Below are 18,164 nucleotides of genomic sequence, written 5' to 3'. Positions count from 1 at the left end.
AAGTTATTGGTGAAAAGTTCTGCTTACCTCCATTTGAGCAGCGGCGATCCTTTGGTCATAGTGGCCCAGAAAGTTTGGGAAAAAGGTCATATTGTAGCTCATTCCAATACATCTGGGCACTGCGATTGGTTCACAGGTGAATGCACTGTGCCCACATACAACAGGCAGCAGTAAAGTGCTTAAAATAAAGATCCCACAACGCCACATCTTTGCACCGACGTCTGCAGATATTGTATAAGGTGAAGTCTGGGCTGGTTACGGCTTCATTGGTATTGTGAATGGAATAGAGTTAGGAGCGGAGAAACGACCATTTACTTCGACATCCAGCATTCCCAGGCGGCAATTCAATACCAGGCAGTGGAATTATACAGGAATTATTTTCCATGGGCATCCTGTTCGGAAAAAACACACAAAGCACATCAGCTAAATGGCAAGTATGATAATAAACACATTCAAGGCCCTTATAACAAAGATGTGTAATTTTGACATAATAGGGACTCTTACAAACAGGAAACATAAGTGTAACTTTGCATCAAGTAACATTTTCAAGTATCCGGGATAACCGATAAACACAAGTTACATTTGACCCATGTGATTTCCAGGTAGTGGTGTACAGACAGAAAACAGAAGCAGAGGAAGATTACTACCAGGGTATGCAGCCGGGTAGGAAGAGATTAGACAATTGGTACTTTTCTACATTTGGTATGGACTTCCTTTAACCAAATAAAATGGGGGGGGGGGGGGGGGGCAGTTACTATTGCTAACCTTTCTTTTTTTTTTTTTTTTTTAATGCTAGGAGACTGGCTACCATGCTAATCTAATGAAAAAAACAATAAAAAATTGCAGCGCTATTAAAAATTGTGAGAAATATATAAAATGAATAAATAATGGTGATCAGTCCATAAAGTGTCCAAAACAAATGAAGAAATCCTTGAAGCCGTATCTCAGAGGATAATAGATGACAAAACACCCAAAGTGCACCTTCCACCATGATAATAAAAGATGTGCCCTTACCGGATAACCAGACGCCACATTATAGGAGCCTACCAAGACATAGATTAACACATCATGGAGGATCCATCCACTGCAGGGGTAGGCAACCTGGGACTTGTAGTTTCAGGCAAATTAAGATCAAAATAGCCCATTAATAAACACAACAACCTTTTGCTGAAATATTCACTTTCAATCCAAAGATTTCTGCAGCAGTACATTTTTTCTGCCATAAGATGTGCCCAGTCTGATGGCCAGCATCATAGAACCCCAAGTCATCCTGGACCAACCCCTAGCCCGTAACCGGACAATGAAAGAAGAAGCAGTGATAAGCTTATCTCTCCGTTACTCTGCTTTCTCCTTCTATAAGCATGCTTCTTGTTAGCACATCAACCAATTGGCTCCTTGAGAAGCTTCCTCTAACACTCCAGCTCTGCTGTACAGGTTCTGCAAGAGGCCAATACCAGGTCACATTTCGGTACCGTTTGCATTTACTGTATTTATTGGCGTAGAACGCTCAATTTTTTACCCTGAAAATAGAGGGTAAACTGTGCCTGCGTTTTATACGCAGGGGGCTGTGGAAAGTTTTTTCCTGAAACTTCCCTCTTAAAGTTAGGGTGCGTGTTATACGCCGATAAATACGGTACATATACATTTGATGTACTAAATTGTGTACTTTATATCTGCTTAGAGTTAATATTTAAAACGGCTAGCAAAAATTGGCCGATTATCAGTAAGGCAGATTATTGTGGGCCGATATCGGCATTTTCCGAAAAATCGATATCGGTCAAACTAGACTGATATTGCTTTAAGGGGTTTTCCTGGGGTGATGCATGCAGCTGCAGGTACCGTTCTTTAGAGCAGATAGTCGGCTTTATTGTATTAACAACCGATGAGGCTCAGCAGCCACTACAAGCAGCGGAAGGGGACAACCCACCCTTCTATCGCCTTCTCCAGCTCGTCTGGGCTCTCCTCTCACACCAGGAGGCCCGAGCAACCAGCCGACAAGTCTGCCGGCTGGCCGAAGACCCGAACAAAGCCAATGCTTTGTTCAGAGCTAGTAACCCAGAAGCGATGTGACGACATTACTTCCTGGATTACTGGCACAGTTTTAAAAAAAAATAGAAAGTATTCGAAAAACGCAGATCTTGACATTTTCAATACTTTCAAGTGCAGAGGAGGGGTTTGGGAATTATAGACCCCCGATCCCTCCATAAAGGGTACCTGTCGCTGCCTATTTCTGTCACAAGGGATATTTACATTTATTGTGACAGCAATAACAGTGATAAAAAAAATTATGTACAGAAAGAATATCAGCAATCGGCAAGGAAAAAAAACTATATCAGTCGATCCCTAATTCAAAGTCATTCAATTCATTTTCTTTATAGCACAACTACAGCCAGAATAGAAAAGTCCGACCCCTGCCAGCATGCTGCAGAGTGGGACCCCTGCTCTCTCAAGAAGGAAGAAGCAATGGTCTCTCTGCGGGGGTCTGTAACACTCCCTGCTGAGCTCTCCAAAAAGCAAAACTCAAAAGTACTAAAATCAGAAGATCAGCGAGATAGCATGACCAATGGAATTTTAAGAAGGGTAGATCAGCAACGGCAGACTTCACACAGAAAGCTGAAAGAAGCATACAAGAATATGGAATTCATGTCAAAAAATCATTTTCACGCACATGTTACACCTACAACACAAAATTTTAAATTTCTGATAAACAATATCACCATCAAAATCCACAGAGGATTAACCAACAGCAGATAATGCTGAAAAAGTGAAGAAAATGACTGCCTTTTCATTAAACTGTCACAACAACGGGGTGCATAATCCTCCCACTGCCTGAGGGGCAAACGAAAAGGCGTCCCTCTGTCAGTTTTAGAAATCTCTGTAAATGGCGAGATGGAGAAAATATGCTGGTAGAACAAAAGTCCTCAATGAGTAGAAGTATTCGATTTTATCGTGGGGTTTGAAATCTCGATGGCAATGTGTGCATGATCCAGACTGACGTGAACCTGCATGTTTGTGCCCCTTTTATATGGACATTTTGTTAGTCCATTTTTTAACCACGATTAGATGGACTGCGATGTATACCTACAGATGGCTAGAGTTAAGCAGATATACATTTACAGGTTAGTTAAAGTATTGCTCATTCTTTAAAATTATAGTTCACCTTTATTAAAAAAAACTGCCTATGCAGGTAAGGTATGTTTGTAGATTAAAACAAACTGTGCAACTCTGACTATGAATAATAAATACCCTTGCTATTATTTTAAAGAATGAGCACTACTTTAACTAACCTGAATGTAAATGTATATTTGCTTAAATCTAGCCGTCTGTAGGCATACATCGCAGGCCATTTAATCACGGTTAAAAAATAGACTAACAAAATGTCCATATAAAATGGGACAATACCCCTGGGAGTATATAAATACTCCCAGGACGTTACTAAGTGAGGCCTAGTCATCACTGCTCACCTCCTCCATCACAGGAGTGAGCTTTTTCTCTGATTCAAACCTCCTCATAGTCTCTCTCTCTCTCTCCCCTGATGGTGGTGTAGGTGAACAGTAATGACTAGGCCTCACTTAGCAATATCCTAACAACTTCCTGGGAGTATTCCAGTCAGGCTTCATGAAGTAAAAGGCCTACAACTATACAAAGGGCATTGTTTACTAGTCGGAGCCGCACGGTTTGTTTTTATCTACAGATGCCCCTTATCGGCATAGGCAGTTTTGTGGTAAAGGTGAACCATCCCTTCGGGCGGCATTCACACCTGAGCGTATAGTTTTTTAGGCAGAAAGTCGCGTGATTTTGTACAGTTATATGTAAAAAGCAGAAAACCGCCTGTAATCTGCCTAAAAAGAAGCTCATGTACTTTTGTGAGCTTCAGACGTTTTGCTTTAGGCAACAGAACACTCAGATGAGAACCGGGGCCATTTAAAATTAATGGGATTTTGCTTGTTGGGCGTTTTGGTATTGAGAGGAGCATTTTACGGGCTGAAAACGCTAAGGCCGGGTACTCACGAGCAAACATGTACGGTGAAACCGGTCCGTCGGACCGTTTTCACCGTACATGCCTGTCAGAGGGCTTCTGTACGATGGTTGTACTAACCATCGTACAGAAGTCCGCGCGTAAACACTACGCGGGGCGTGTCCGCGTCGTTGCGGCGACGTGGGCGGGCCTGTCATTTAAAGGCTTCCACGCATGCGTCAAAGTCATTCGACGCATGCGAGGGACGGCGGGCGCTCGGACATGTACGGTAGGTCTGTACTGACGACCGTACATGTCCGAGCGGGCAGGATTCCAGCGGACGGTTTTAAAACACGTCCAGGAATATTTGCCCGCTGGAAAAAAAGGCCCGGCGGGCAAATGTTTGCTGGAATTCGGCCCGCTCGCGCCTACACACGACTGAACATGTATGCTGAAACTGGCCCGCGGACCAGTTTCAGCATACATGTTTGGTCGTGTGTACGGGGCCTTAGGTGTGAATGTAGCCTCAAACTTGCCAGCCTGTAAATTTGAGGGGGTATTTTTTTGGGGGGACTGGGGATGAGTGTCTATTTGGTCTGTACTCGCTCCCACTTCCTCAGACCTTGATTAGGTGAGAAGGATGTCACTTGTCTTGTCCTCCTCCCCAACTGCAGCTTCCTAGAACATGTCACACATCCTAGAAGGCTGCAGGACCAGTCTCAACAAAAAGTAACAGGCTGTTCCTAAATGGCAGTGTCATCGATCCGCAATGGGGAGAATTGGCTGTGGAAACACAGCACTGGAAACCAGGAATGGGTCCCTTTTTCCACCACAAGAATGAGGGGAGGGGAATGGAACAGACATGGAAGTGACCTACGTGACATCGGTTTCTGTTCTGACCAGGGCGGATATATATATATTAAAAAAATCAGCAGCTCTCTGCTCGGGGAGGTGAGAGAACCAAGCCACTGGTGTTGTTCGATGGCTCAGTTCTCAGTGTAGAGGCAGCATCCATTTAGATAAGTATTTTTAAAGGGATGCATTTTTTCTTGAGCTTTTCTTGTTTTTTTAAACTGTCCATTTGGGTTTTCGGACAAGTGCATCATGAATTTTTGGTTTAGGTCCAGAATTTTTATTTCGGTGCATCACTAGTTTGAACTCTTGTAAGGATACTGGATGGGTCTGCTCATACCACTCCCCTCCTGTCTAAAAGACAGAAAGTGAGGTAAAAACTCTCCACTGGAGTCATTGGCAGCAATAAAATGTTGGGAAAAGCACTTACTCTTCTCAAATCATATGTAAAAGGAGAAAAAAAAAATGTTGGCTAGGGTTAAGAAAATTAATTAGTTAATGAATGTCAGATAGGTTCCTCGAGGCAATATATAAACTTTAATTTGAAGGAAAATGACTCAGGAGGCTTCATCATTAGCAGGCCATGATGTATTATTCCCAGCATGCACGGTGGAGGAGACCACGGCCTCCATTGTAGCAGCATTGGTAATAGATGTCTACAAACATCAGGGAAGTTATGGCCCCCAGGGGTGAGGTGTGGGTGTACACCCTCCATTCCTGCTGTACTAATTATACCTTATCACTGTTTTTTTAATATGCAAAGTTTTAGATTGTTAATTATACACACACAGGTAAAAGAAAAATCCAAAATAGCCCCAGGAACCATGATAAACATCTGCTAAGCTTCCTAAAAATAACCAAGTAGCAGCAAAAATTAACACTTTAGTGTGACCGTCTCATAAAATGCAGCCAGTTCACTCTAAACTTCAAGACTTGATGTTACACACAATCCAGTTGCTGGTAGAGAAAACTGTGGAGAAAAAGCTCACTGACTTTCATGTATCGCTCCCTCGCTGTTCACATGAGTGAGGCGCTGCTTCCTCGCTAACAGAAATGCCGCCAGTAAGCCAGTGACATCTCGCTCATCCAGCCAGTGAGGGAGCGACACGTGGAAAAAGGAAAGTATTATTTTACTTCGTTTAGCCTGCTATCCTATCAGCTATCCTGTCCATGCCCTAAAAATAGCCATTGCCTTAGACCAGACCACCCTGGGGTGCCTTCTGGGTTCCTCAGGGGTGCCTTGGCAAAATGCCAGAAAAAAAGGTCAACAAGCTGGAGGGTGGGTCATCCCTGCCTTTTTTTGTTATACAAAGGCTCAGGTTTTTATTGTGCAGTATTACAACCTTTAGCACCGTGCGGGCCAGTGGCTGGCTTTCCAACAACCAATGTCATCATGGGTTAATAAGGAGGACGTTGGGTGCCTGAGGACGTCTTCATTTGCTCCTCCCCTTTCCCTCTCTGTCAGCATTGGGGTCAAGTTGGCTGAACAAGGGAATGAAATGCAAGAATACTAGTTAGTACTAGAGTGCAAAAGTATACTGCTTTGTAAAGAAATCACATCTAATGTTAAAGTGTCATGCGTGTGTAGAGGCAGCTACATTATGTAAAACGATTTCAGTCTCATTTTTTTACTCTAGGGTGCTTAGAGATTAAAATTTTGCACAAAGGGTGTCTTGACTGGAAAAAGGTTGAGAAAAACTGACCAGTGGTTTCCAAACCGCGACCCCTTTCTTGCCTTTATCTGGCCTTTGGCCTTATTCCTTCCACTGACACCAAAGAGGCACCATTCCTTCCACTGACACCAACAAAGAGGCACCATTCCTTCCACTGACACCAACAGTGGGGCAACTATTCCTCTTACCAACAATAAGACATCTTTTTCTTCCACCGACACCACAAATAGGGCACTATCCCCCCCACCCCCATTAACACCATGGGGGCACTTTTACTGACTACAGGCACTATGTAATCTTTTTACCCCCGCTGACGCTGGTGGGGCATTTTCTACTCCCACTGGCCATCCTAAAGTCTGAAGAGCAGTAAATGGACCCATTGTTTAGAAAGTTTGGAGACCCCTGCCTTACACCAATAAATAACAATTGGTTTACACAGGCCTGTGTACAGCTATCCCCCCAAAAAAAAAAAAAAAAAAGGAACTTTTGAACCTGAAACCCGCACATTAGCGCACTCACTATTTCACTTCACATTCCTTTTCACTGTGACTAAAAAGGTTCTTGTCAAGGCATGGTGGTCCACCATCATCCAGGCCTTGGGGGTAAAAAAAAAAAAAAAAAAAAAAAGTTTGTCATGGATTCTATTGAATAATAAAAAAAAAAGGGGCACAAGCCCCACTTATTTAATGCACACATTTGAACAGATTTGGACCCCTTGGATCGAATATTACCTAATGATTTTGCAGTCCCTTACCAAAGGGACTGCAAGAAAACAGGACCTACCTCCAGTTACTCTCCAAAGCCTTTTCTCCCACGTATAGACCGCTCTCCAATTCCCACCCCATCGGCGCTTCTTTTCTTTCATCTTACCGACTTTTCTGTGCTACCTGTGCAATTCTGGAGCACCAGCTCTGCCTACCTTACCTCACTTCTATGAGATATCTGGTTTATGAGATATGCTCGACACATGCTGTGTCACCCTAATCTACCTCCATGCCCAAGGCTACAAAGATTCCTGCTGCGGCTCTGAGCGACTAGGTGTGGCTCCCGACAGGTCGCCGATGGCCAGATCAACTTGTTACATTCAGCCTGTGCATTAATGGTTCAAATCAGCAGGAACCGGCCAAGATTCGAATAGTGTATGGCTGGCCTAAGACTGAAAACTGGATTATTACATGACCACTGATCCCTCAGTTCTCAGTCTGTGGAGAGCAGTGACGGTTAGTTGCTGTTTCCGCTCTGCCCTTCCAGCCCTCACTGGAGCGCCAGGCTGTGGAGGGGGCGGGCGCAAGCTGTCAATCGGGCAGCTGGGTGGAGCCCAACAATATGGTTGAGATCCTTCCAGAGCCTGGAGCAGCTCTTTGACATCAGCTGATAGCGGGACTCTGGGTCACAGGAGTCCAAAAGTAAGAGTAGTCCTGTGACCCACAGAAGTATGACCAAAAAGAGTTTTGGCCATACTTCTCTCTTAATACTACAAGAACGTTGAGTTGCTCTCTGCAGGGTACACCGTAAGACCAGGCCTTTTTCTGACATTTGTTGTTTACAAGTAAAAATCAGTATTGTTTGCTAGAAAATTACTTTGAATCCCCAAACATTGTATATTGTTTTTTTTTTAGCAGAGAGTCTTTCAAATAAGATAAAAAAAAAAATAAGAAAAAAAAAAAACAAAAAAAAAAAAAAAAAACAGTAAAAGTTAGCCCAATTTTTTTGTATAATGTTAAAAATGTTACGCCAAGTATGTCGATACCTAAAATGTCCCTCTTTGTACCTTATTGTTAGTGGGACTTCCTGTCCCACTTCCTTCCTCTTTTTGGCTGTCTAGGCGACTCCTCGTCTTGCCCTAGGCGGCCCTCCCTGCCAGCAATCTTCTGGGACACAACACAGTTCCCAGAAGATTGGCTGACCAATAACAGAGCGGAGTGCGACTCGTGCAAGTGCAGTGCGTGCCCAGCTGTGAAGTTACTATGACGGCGTTGAGGAGAGGTGGGGGAGAGGAGCGAGCCTCCAGGCGGCCGCATCGCTGGATCGTGGGGGCAGGCAAGTGCTAGTTTATTAAAAGTCAGCAGCTATGCTTTTTGTAGCTGCTGACGCAAATCTCAATAGGCAGCTCTTTAAGAATTTGTACAGGTTACTTGTTTGGAGTTACAGAGATGGTCTAGTGCTAGAATTATTGCTCTCGCTCTAATGATCGCAGCAATATCTCACGTGTGGTGCACCTCTCCCGCTGCCTATAAAAGTGATCCCGTGGCAAATCCACCACCGGGATCACTTATCTGGCCGGCCCCCCTAACAAAACAAAAGATTTCGGAGGTTATGGCAGCTAGCTGCTACTTATAACCCCTGTATTAATGTCAAAAAAAAATATTTTTGAATACCTGCTGTATGTTGGGTCTCTCAGCCACATTGCTCTGCATTACCCCCTCTTCCGTTTTGGATTACTATATCTTTGCAAAGGTGGTGATTTCACTGTATGTTAGAAAACTTCTTCAATAGAGATTTATTAAAAGCGGGAGTTCATCCGAAAAAATTTTTTTAACATTAGATTCATGCTCATTTTGTCAAGGGAAATCGGGTAGTTTTTAAAAAAAAAAACGAAGCAGTACTTACCGTTTTAAAAGAGCGATCTTCTCCGCCGCTTCCGGGTATGGTCTTCGGGACTGGGCGTTCCTATTTGATTGACAGTCTTCCGACAGGCTTCCGACGGTCGCATCCATCGCGTCACGAGTAGCCGAAAGAAGCCGAACGACGGTGCGGCTCAATACGGCGCCTGCGCACCGACGTTCGGCTACTTTCGGAAAATCGTGACGCGATAGATGCGACCGTCGGAAGCCTGTCAATCAAATAGGAACGCCCAGTCCCGCAGCCCATACCCGGAAGCGGCGGAGAAGATCGCTCTCTAAAACGGTAAGTACTGCTTAGTTTCTAAAAAAACTACCCGATTCCCCTTGACAAAATGAGCATCAATCTAATGTTAAAAATTAACATTTCTGGGTGAACCTCCACTTTAACCAAAAAATAGCAGTTGCCTCAGGCAACGGTTTCCTTTCTAGTTTTTTCCTTTTGTTAAGACTGACAAAGCGTGTTGCTCCAAGTGTTTTTTCTGCCCACAGCAACACATTGCGTTTCAGAATCAAACAAGCACCGGATTTTGTAGACTTTTCTTGAAGTTGATGTATATGGGAAAGTCTCAGGTTATAGGTTTGTAGAATCTGCACAGGAACTTACACTTGTCATTTGAATTTGACATATTTTACCTTTTTCATACTGTATCGGCCTGTTTATTATGACACAGGAATGTCTCCAGTGATTTATATTTCCTGCTTGTCTAGGCCAAGTATTTTGTGCCACCCCTCCTACCCCCATCCTCTGGTTTTGCACAGAGCAGCCCAGATCCTCCTCTTCTCGGTTCCCTCTTTGCTGCTCCTGGCCCCTCCCTCCTTTGAGTGCCACCTTCAGCCAGTAGCTTTTTACAGGGGGCACCCAAGCTGAGTCAGAGCTCCCCTGATTGGCTGACTGACAGCTGCGGGAGATGGCTAAGGGGATCGTGGACATCGCTGGAGAAAGAAGGGCTCAGGTAGGTAATTGGGGGGGGCTGTGGGGGGCGTGTTTTATGCATATTAACCGGCATGCGCCGTCCGTGTACATATCCCAGTGTGCATTGCTCCAAAGTACGCCGCAAGGACGTATTGGTTTCGACGTGAACGTAAATGACGTTCAGCCCCATTCAAAGACGACTTACGCAAACAACGTAAAATTTTCAAATTTCGACGCGGGAACGACGGCCATACTTAACATTACCAGTCCAGCTATTTGATGGAATAACTTTACGCCTGAAAATGCCTTACGTAAACGGCGTATCTTTACTGCGACGGGCGCACGTACGTTCGTGAATAGGCGTATCTAGTTATTTACATATTCTACGCCAAACTCAATGGAAGCGCCATCTAGCGGCCAGCCTAAATATTGCACCCTAAGATACGACGTCGCAGGCTGTCGTATCTTAGATAGGTTTAAGTGTATCTCAGTTTGAGAATACACTTAAACTTAGGACGGTGCAGATTCCGAGTTAGGTCGGCGTATCTACTGATACGCCGGCCTAACTCTTTCTGAATCCACCTAAGAATGTGCAGGAAACGCAGCGAATCCTGAGCTTTTCCCAAACGAAATTGGAATTGAAATTGCACTTGGTTAATGCGATCTGTCAATATTAAATTAAATGACACTCCAAAACAGATCGCAAGAATCAGATGACACGGGTGTGTCTGGTGTAGCAAAAAAAAAAAAAAAGGAAACTTTTTTTGTGCAGTGCAAATTGAGCAAATTAATAGGCTCAAATCGCACTGCAAAAAATTGCATTTGATTTGAATAGGAATGCGGTATGAATCCTATCCGAATCACATACAGTGTTCCGCACCACATATATGTGAACCTAGCCTAAGCTGTCGCTACTCCTCTTCAGCAGTAGCCCCGCTCTGGTATGCTCTAAGTGGGGGGGGTATTTGGGTGAGAAAGGACAGCTTTGTACTGGAAGGAGGGGGGTTCTGTATAGGGTTGTCCCGATACCGATACCAGTATCGGTATCGGGACGGATACTAAGCATTTGCGGGAGTACTTGTACTCCCGCAAATGCCCCTGATGCCAGATCCGATACTACCCCCCCCGCCGCATACCGCAACGCCCCCGCCGCCTATTTAATCAGCGTGCGGGGAACATTACAGCTTTCATTTGAATAGTTGTCTGTTCCCCGCCGCGCCGCGTATAGACACTCCCCCTTGCTCGGGATTGGACGGGTGATCTGTCTATCAAAGTGCAGATCACCCGTCCAATCCCAAGCAAGGGGGAGTGTCTATACGCGGCGCGGCGGGGAACAGACAGCTATTCAAATGAAAGCTGTAATGTTCCCCGCACGCTGATTAACTAGGCGGCGGCGGCATCTAGGTATGGGGAGACATGGCTGCATATGTGGGGGACATGGCTGCATATGTGGGGGACATGGCTGCATATGTGGGGGGACATGGCTGCATATGTGGGGGGACATGGCTGCATATGTGGGGGACATGGCTGCATATGTGGGGGACATGGCTGCATATGTGGGGGACATGGCTGCATATGTGGGGGACATGGCTGCATATGTGGGGGACATGGCTGCATATGTGGGGGACATGGCTGCATATGTGGGGGACATGGCTGCATATGTGGGACACATTTAAAAAAAAGTATCGGTATTCGGTATCGGCGAGTACTTGAAAAAAAGTATCGGTACTTGTACTCGGTCCTAAAAAAGTGGTATCGGGACAACCCTAGTTCTGTACTAGGGAAGGGGGAGTATTGGGGTAAACTGGCCTGTGAAACATGCACTAGATAACCCTGCCCCCTGCAGGCAGCACACACCCGACTCTCGCCCCCTTGTACGCAGCGCACTCAAAAACCCTCCCCCTGTATGTAGTGTACATCTGAACACTGAGCATAATGCACTCATGGTATTTTACAATGCCTTCGTAAGGCCTTCCCACCATTAGTGCAATTTGGGGACACCCACCCTATCATGCAGTGCGCTCTCCCCCTGCGAGGGAGGGTTGGTCTTGCAGTGGGTGCGTATTTGAGTTCCGCACCTATTCTCCGAGAGAAAAAAAAGAGCCCTGGATGGGAATATGTAGGTGACAGCGCTTCACTCCTAGTTGCCCTGGGCCATGACCCATGTTAGCTATGCAGGACACAGCCCTTGTTTTTAACACCAATGGCTTACAGATAAACAAGATTTACCAATTCACTCATCTAGCAGGTCTATCATTTGGCACCCAGTGAGTGACAACCATGATTAATATGCAAATATGACAACCTCAGCACAAACTACACCCAAAACTGCTGCAAGACCATAAAAACTTGCTCAATATCTATAATAAACCTATACTTGTAGGATTCACCTACCTCTTTTCTAGGGAGGAGTCAGAAACAGATAATATAAAATACACACACACATTATATTTTTTATAGGCGATTGCAAAAATACTATATTTTATCTTAACAGCAGCAGGGATAGAAGTGTATGCATATTAAAAGGCATATAATTTTTTTTTATAAACGCAGCCATATTGCAAAAAAAAATGGGTACAATGCACAGACTTTTGCAGACTTTTCCTCCATCTCTCAGTCCATACGGACCCTCGGTTATGGTGCTGAAAGATATAAATGGACTACGAGTATGGGGACGTCCACCGAGATCTGCGAGTCCCTTCACTGCAGTGACAGAGAAAACTCGGCCTGCTTTCACACAGATGTTGACGATTCTAAAATTGTATGACAAGTCGCACCCTATTGTCGGCAATGGAGCCGTTTCATTTGCCGCCACTCATGTCTTTGGCAAAAAGTAGTACATGGACCTTTTTTCAATTTCATTACGACTTGCATAGACTTCTGTTGTATGAAGTTGCAAGTCGCAATGAAATCGGCAGTGCAAATCGCACTGACATGCGGCTTTAAAATCACGCTAAAGTTGCACCATTTCACGGCCGCACCGATGTGAAAGGGGAGCTTATAGGTTTTTTCATTCAGTGAATATGATTTACCAAAACTGGAGAGTGTAAAATGTGATGCAGCTCTGCATGGTAGCCAATCAGCGCACCAGATTTTGCACTCTCCAGTTTTAGGAAATTTCCCCCCACAGATCCCTGTGCAGCCACAGGGACTCAGGAGTAATAAAAAAAAAAAAAAACAGAATACTTTGGGGACAAGAATACCACAAGTCAACAAGTCAAGGAAAGCGGAAGGGAGGTGGCGGAAGGGCACCATTTTCCACGCTACAACCTAAATGTGGGCGCAACACGAAACATGGTATGAAAGGTGGAATTGGCTTTTAAAATTACTTTCGGACAAACCCAGCAGCAATTGAAAACATTGCCATTTTCTCGTTCAGGCCCCCCTCACACCTTGGCATGCAATAAAGAACACACTTTTGTGAACGAAGGCGAGTTGTGTTAAGGCAGTTTCTTCAGATTGAATAGAACCTCAATGCACCTTTACATTTTTTAGGTGGGGGTTGCGTCTCTTTTTTGGCAATGCAGGCCACCACGGTTCATTCACATCTGTGTGTTATGGTGCACCACTGTGCATGTGTACCAGGGTGGATAAAAAAAAAAAAAAATCAATGATATAAAAAAAAAAAAAAAAAAAAAAATTATATAAAAATCTAATTTTTGGATTTAAAAAAATAAATACATTTATATATATATATATATATATATATATATATATATATATATATATATATATATATATATATATATATATATATATATATATATATATATATATATATATATATTTATTTTATTTTTTTATTATTATTATTACATTTATTTAAATACAATACTTCTAGAAGTAAAAATCTATCTAAAGAGAGTTTTCAATTTAAGACACATTAATATTTTTTTTTTTGAATGAAATGGTGCTTAGTTATGTAACATGAGGGTGTATATTCTGCAAAATTTCCATTTTTGGTAAACTCATTCAATGAATCCAAGCTCTGCAAGCTGAAATAACATGCACTGCATTGATGCATTCACACAATTTCACAGTAACCATGACATAAAACAAATTTCAAGACAATTCTTTTATCCCATTGTTTTGCAAATGTATGTAAACTACAAATTGTATGATTGAATCGGTTCTGATATCGCTATTTTACTAACCTGACAACTTATTATTCTATAACAGGAATCCTTAATTTTATTTGCAAATACTAAAGATTCAAACTACCAGCAATAATAAGTCCTTACATTTAAAGAGCACCTGTCATTTCAGATCCATCATGGCAGCGCGGGAGAGGGGACCCCCTCCCCGGAGCAGTCGGTAGTGGCGGAGGCGATCGGGTCCTCTCCCCTGCTCGGCTGGGATACGAGTGAGGGCAAGATGGCCCCCACCCGTCCCCATAGAATAGCAGGGCGGAAGTGACGTCAAAACGTCACTTCCGCCCATGCTTCTTAAAGCAATATTTTCTGGTTGTCATTTTTTCAAATGACAAATAGTTTTTTATTTTTTGCATTTTAGTCTTTTTGACCCCAGATCTCATATTTAAGAGGACCTGTCATGCTTTTTTCTATTACAAGGGATGTTTACATTCCTTGTAATAAGAATAAAAGTGATCCATTTTTTTTTGTGTAAAAATTAATAAAATAAATAAGTAAACAAAAAAACATTTTTTTTTAAAGCGCCCCGTCCCGATGAGCTCGCGCGCAGAAGCGAACGCATACGTGAGTAGCGCCTGCATATGAAAACGGTGTTCAAACCACACATGTGAGGTATCACCGCGATCGTTAGAGCGAGAGAAATAATTCTAGCCCTAGACCTCCTCTGTAATTCACGATTCGGCACCTCCGTAGTCCAGGCGCGCTCTGAAACAAAGCCGTAAACGGCTTTGATTCAGTGTCCGCATTGAAAACACGGAAGCGACGTCATGACGTCACTTCCGGGTTTCTCGGCTGCCAATGGCGCCGGATTTAAAAAAGTACACAGTATTCAGAATCGCCGTTTTCGGCGATCTGAATACTTTGAAGTGCAAAGGAGGGCTCAGGGGTCTTTTAGACCCCCGATCCCTCCATAAAGAGTACCTGTCACCACCGATTACTGTCACAAGGGATGTTTACATTCCTTGTGACAGCAATAAAAGTGATGAAAATGTAAAAAAAAAAAAAAAAAAAAAAAACACAATTTAATAAAAAAAAAAAAAAAAAAATCAGAAAAAATAATTTTTTTTTTTAAAGCGCCCCCCTCCCCGCGAGCTTGCGCAACAAACAAAACGCATACGGAAGTCGCGCCTGCATATGAAAACGGTGTTCAAATCACACATGTGAGGTATTGCCGCGATCGTCAGAGCGAGAGCAATAATTCTATCACTAGACCTACTCTGTAACTCTAACCTGGTAACCGTAAAAAAAAGTTTAAAGCGTCGCCTATGGAGATTTTTAGGTACCGTAGTTTGTCGCAATTCTACGAGTGCGTGCAATTATAAAGTGTGACATGTTTGGTATCTATTTACTCGGCGTAACATCATCTTTCACATTATGCAAAAAAATTGGACTAATTTTACTTTTTCATTTTTTTAAAATTCATGAAAGTAAATTTTTCCCAAAAAGTTGTGTTTAAAACACCGCCGCACAAATACCGTGTGACATAAAATATTGCAAAAATCGCCATTTTATTCTCTAGATTCTCTGCTAAAAATTATATATATATATATATATATATATATATATATATATATATATATATATATATATATATATATATATATAATGTTTGGGGGTTCTAAGTAATTTTCTAGCCAAAAATATGGATTTTAACTTGTAAACACCAAATGTCATAAATAGGCTTAGGCATGAAAGGGATAATAATAATTAAAAAAAATTAAACCCACATTTGCATGGTCTTTTCAGTAGAGCCCTCGTCCAGACACAGTATAAGGTTACTTACCAGTGTCCCTTTACCGGCAGCCGGTCTGCATAACCAAACTGGTTTAGGATTGTTCTCCCTTCTCCCTCATATGTAGAGAAGCGTCAGGCAGGATTATGTGTAAGTTACTCCCCTGAAGGCAAGGGAAGGTGTTTCTCCGCACAATCCCTTCTGACAGTCTGTGTCGAAATTTCACACCAATTTTTACCAGGATCCTATAGGGAGTGTAGAAGCCTTCGATGCGTGCTTGTCAGGGCATATTTGTTTTTTTCTAACTCGTGCCTAACAGGACTTATCAGTATATTAGACAGGATCACTTTTACTTAACGTCTTATAAAAAGAAATGGGTTAGGAATTTGTCAGCCTCGGCTTTGACACTTTTAGTGTGACGGGTTTGGGTGAGCGGCCACACACGTACACACCTGTTAGAACACCAGAGAAGAGCAAATGTTTACACTCAATGGATTTTTCGTTTCACAAAGCAAACAGGAAAAAAAAAAAAATCAACCTCTACCTTGATAAGTAAACCGTTTTTGTAACAAAGTGCACCTGTCATAAGAGAGGCGACATCATGGATTGTAGAGGAGGATGAAAAGTTGCCTCTAAAAAAAAAAATCTGCATGGGTAAAATAATCTTTTTGGCACCTTACTTCTACATTTCCACCCCTTTTATAAGTCTGGCAGTTGTTGAATCCAGACATCAAGGCTGGCCACATACATGGAGCCAGGGTTTGACAAATTTGCTTGGAATCTAGGAGCCAGCTCTAAAAGTTAGGAGCCAGAAAACGCACCCCGTCTGACGAGCTTGCGCGCAGAAGCGAACACATACGTGAGTAGTGCCCGCATATGTAAGCGGTATTCAAACCACACATGTGAGGTATCACCGCGATCGTTAGAGCGAGAGCAATAATTCTAGCTCTAGACCTCCTCTAACTCAAAACATGCAACCTGTAGAATTTTTTAAACGTCGCCTATGGATATTTTAAAGGGTAAAAGTTTGTCAGGATTCCACGAGCGGACGCAATTTTGAAGCGTGACATGTTGGGTATCAATTTACTCGGCGTAACATTATCTTTCACAATATAAAAAAAAACATTGGGATAACTTTACTGTTGTCTTATTTTTTAATAAAAAAATGTGCATTTTTTCCCCCAAAAAGTGCGCTTGTAAGACCGCTGCGCAAATACGGCGTGACAGAAAGTATTGCAACAATCGCCATTTTATTCTTTAGGGTGTTAGAATGAAAAAAAAATGTATGTATGTATATATATATATATATATATATATATATATATATATATATAAATATTGTTTGGGGGTTCTAATTAGAGGGAAGGAGATGGCAGTGAAAACTGAAAAATTACACATTAGAACTGCTGTTTTACTAGTAATGCCAACGGCCAACACCAGATGGCGCCAGGTCACAGAAGGAAGCTTGGGACTTCACGAGGCTGCAAAGCCGCGGCCTCAATTACCGGCCGCCGCAGGCCCGATGCAATCGCGCGGCGGGGGCGCACGGAGACACAGGATCCTGTGCCTCCGTGCACCTCCCACCTCCCCTGCGATCGCGGCGGCCGGTAATTGAGGCCGCGGCTTTGGGGCCTTGTAGGCCCCAAAGCCGCGGCCTCAATTACCGGCCATCGCGGTTGCCAGATCACAATTTATTGTCGCAATTGCGACCTGGCGCCCAGATTTTGTGGAGCCCTGCACAGAGCGAATTTCTTTCCTGCAACGGCAGGAAATAAATTCGCTCGATCCCCCCACCATCAACACAATGTTGGTGTGGGAATCCCTCCTGTCAGGCCAAGGTCTTCTCCCAGAAGGGGAAGCCATCCCTGCCAGGAGAAGACCATGATTATCGCTAGACTCTATAGAAGCCGCTACCAATAAACACAAGAGAATCCGGCAGGCTGGTTGCCCCAAGTTGATCGATCATTCAGTCTGCCCATTAACGGTGCCTATGAACCAGCAGAAGATTCCAACAGAAGATGGTCAGCCCAACAGAAAGGTCAAATTTCTGTTACTATAATTGTGGAATTGCTGTATGATAAAATTAGATCTAGGGCAGCACAGTAGCTGGGTGGTTCAAGGTTATGCCTTGCTGCACTACAGTCCTTGGTTTGAATCATGGCCAGGACACTATCCACGTAGGGTTTGAATTTTCTCCAAGGATTTCCTTTCACACTCCAAATATACTGTACAAAAATCAACCATAACATTATGACCATCCG

At 43.3% G+C, this 18,164-nt stretch overlaps 1 protein-coding gene across 2 annotated transcripts in view; it reads right to left on the bottom strand.

Annotated features, from left to right (window-relative positions):
• Positions 1-18,164, bottom strand: part of FZD6 (frizzled class receptor 6) — an 85,863-nt gene that overhangs the window by 58,869 nt on the left and 8,830 nt on the right. The window contains exons 1-2 of one of the 2 annotated variants that reach the window (XM_040354820.1): positions 15,955-16,484; positions 28-392 (exon numbers count right to left, since the gene is read on the bottom strand). In XM_040354820.1, coding sequence (XP_040210754.1) covers positions 28-207 — 180 coding nt within the window. In that variant the 5' untranslated portion in view covers positions 208-392; positions 15,955-16,484. Of the gene's footprint in view, positions 1-27; positions 393-15,954; positions 16,485-18,164 lie in introns of those variants that run through there. The other variant, XM_040354819.1, reaches the window with a different exon arrangement.

This window comes from Rana temporaria, chromosome 5 (assembly GCF_905171775.1).
Source record: "Rana temporaria chromosome 5, aRanTem1.1, whole genome shotgun sequence".
NCBI lineage: Eukaryota > Metazoa > Chordata > Amphibia > Anura > Ranidae > Rana > Rana temporaria.
This window is presented reverse-complemented; position numbering and strand designations above follow the sequence as displayed.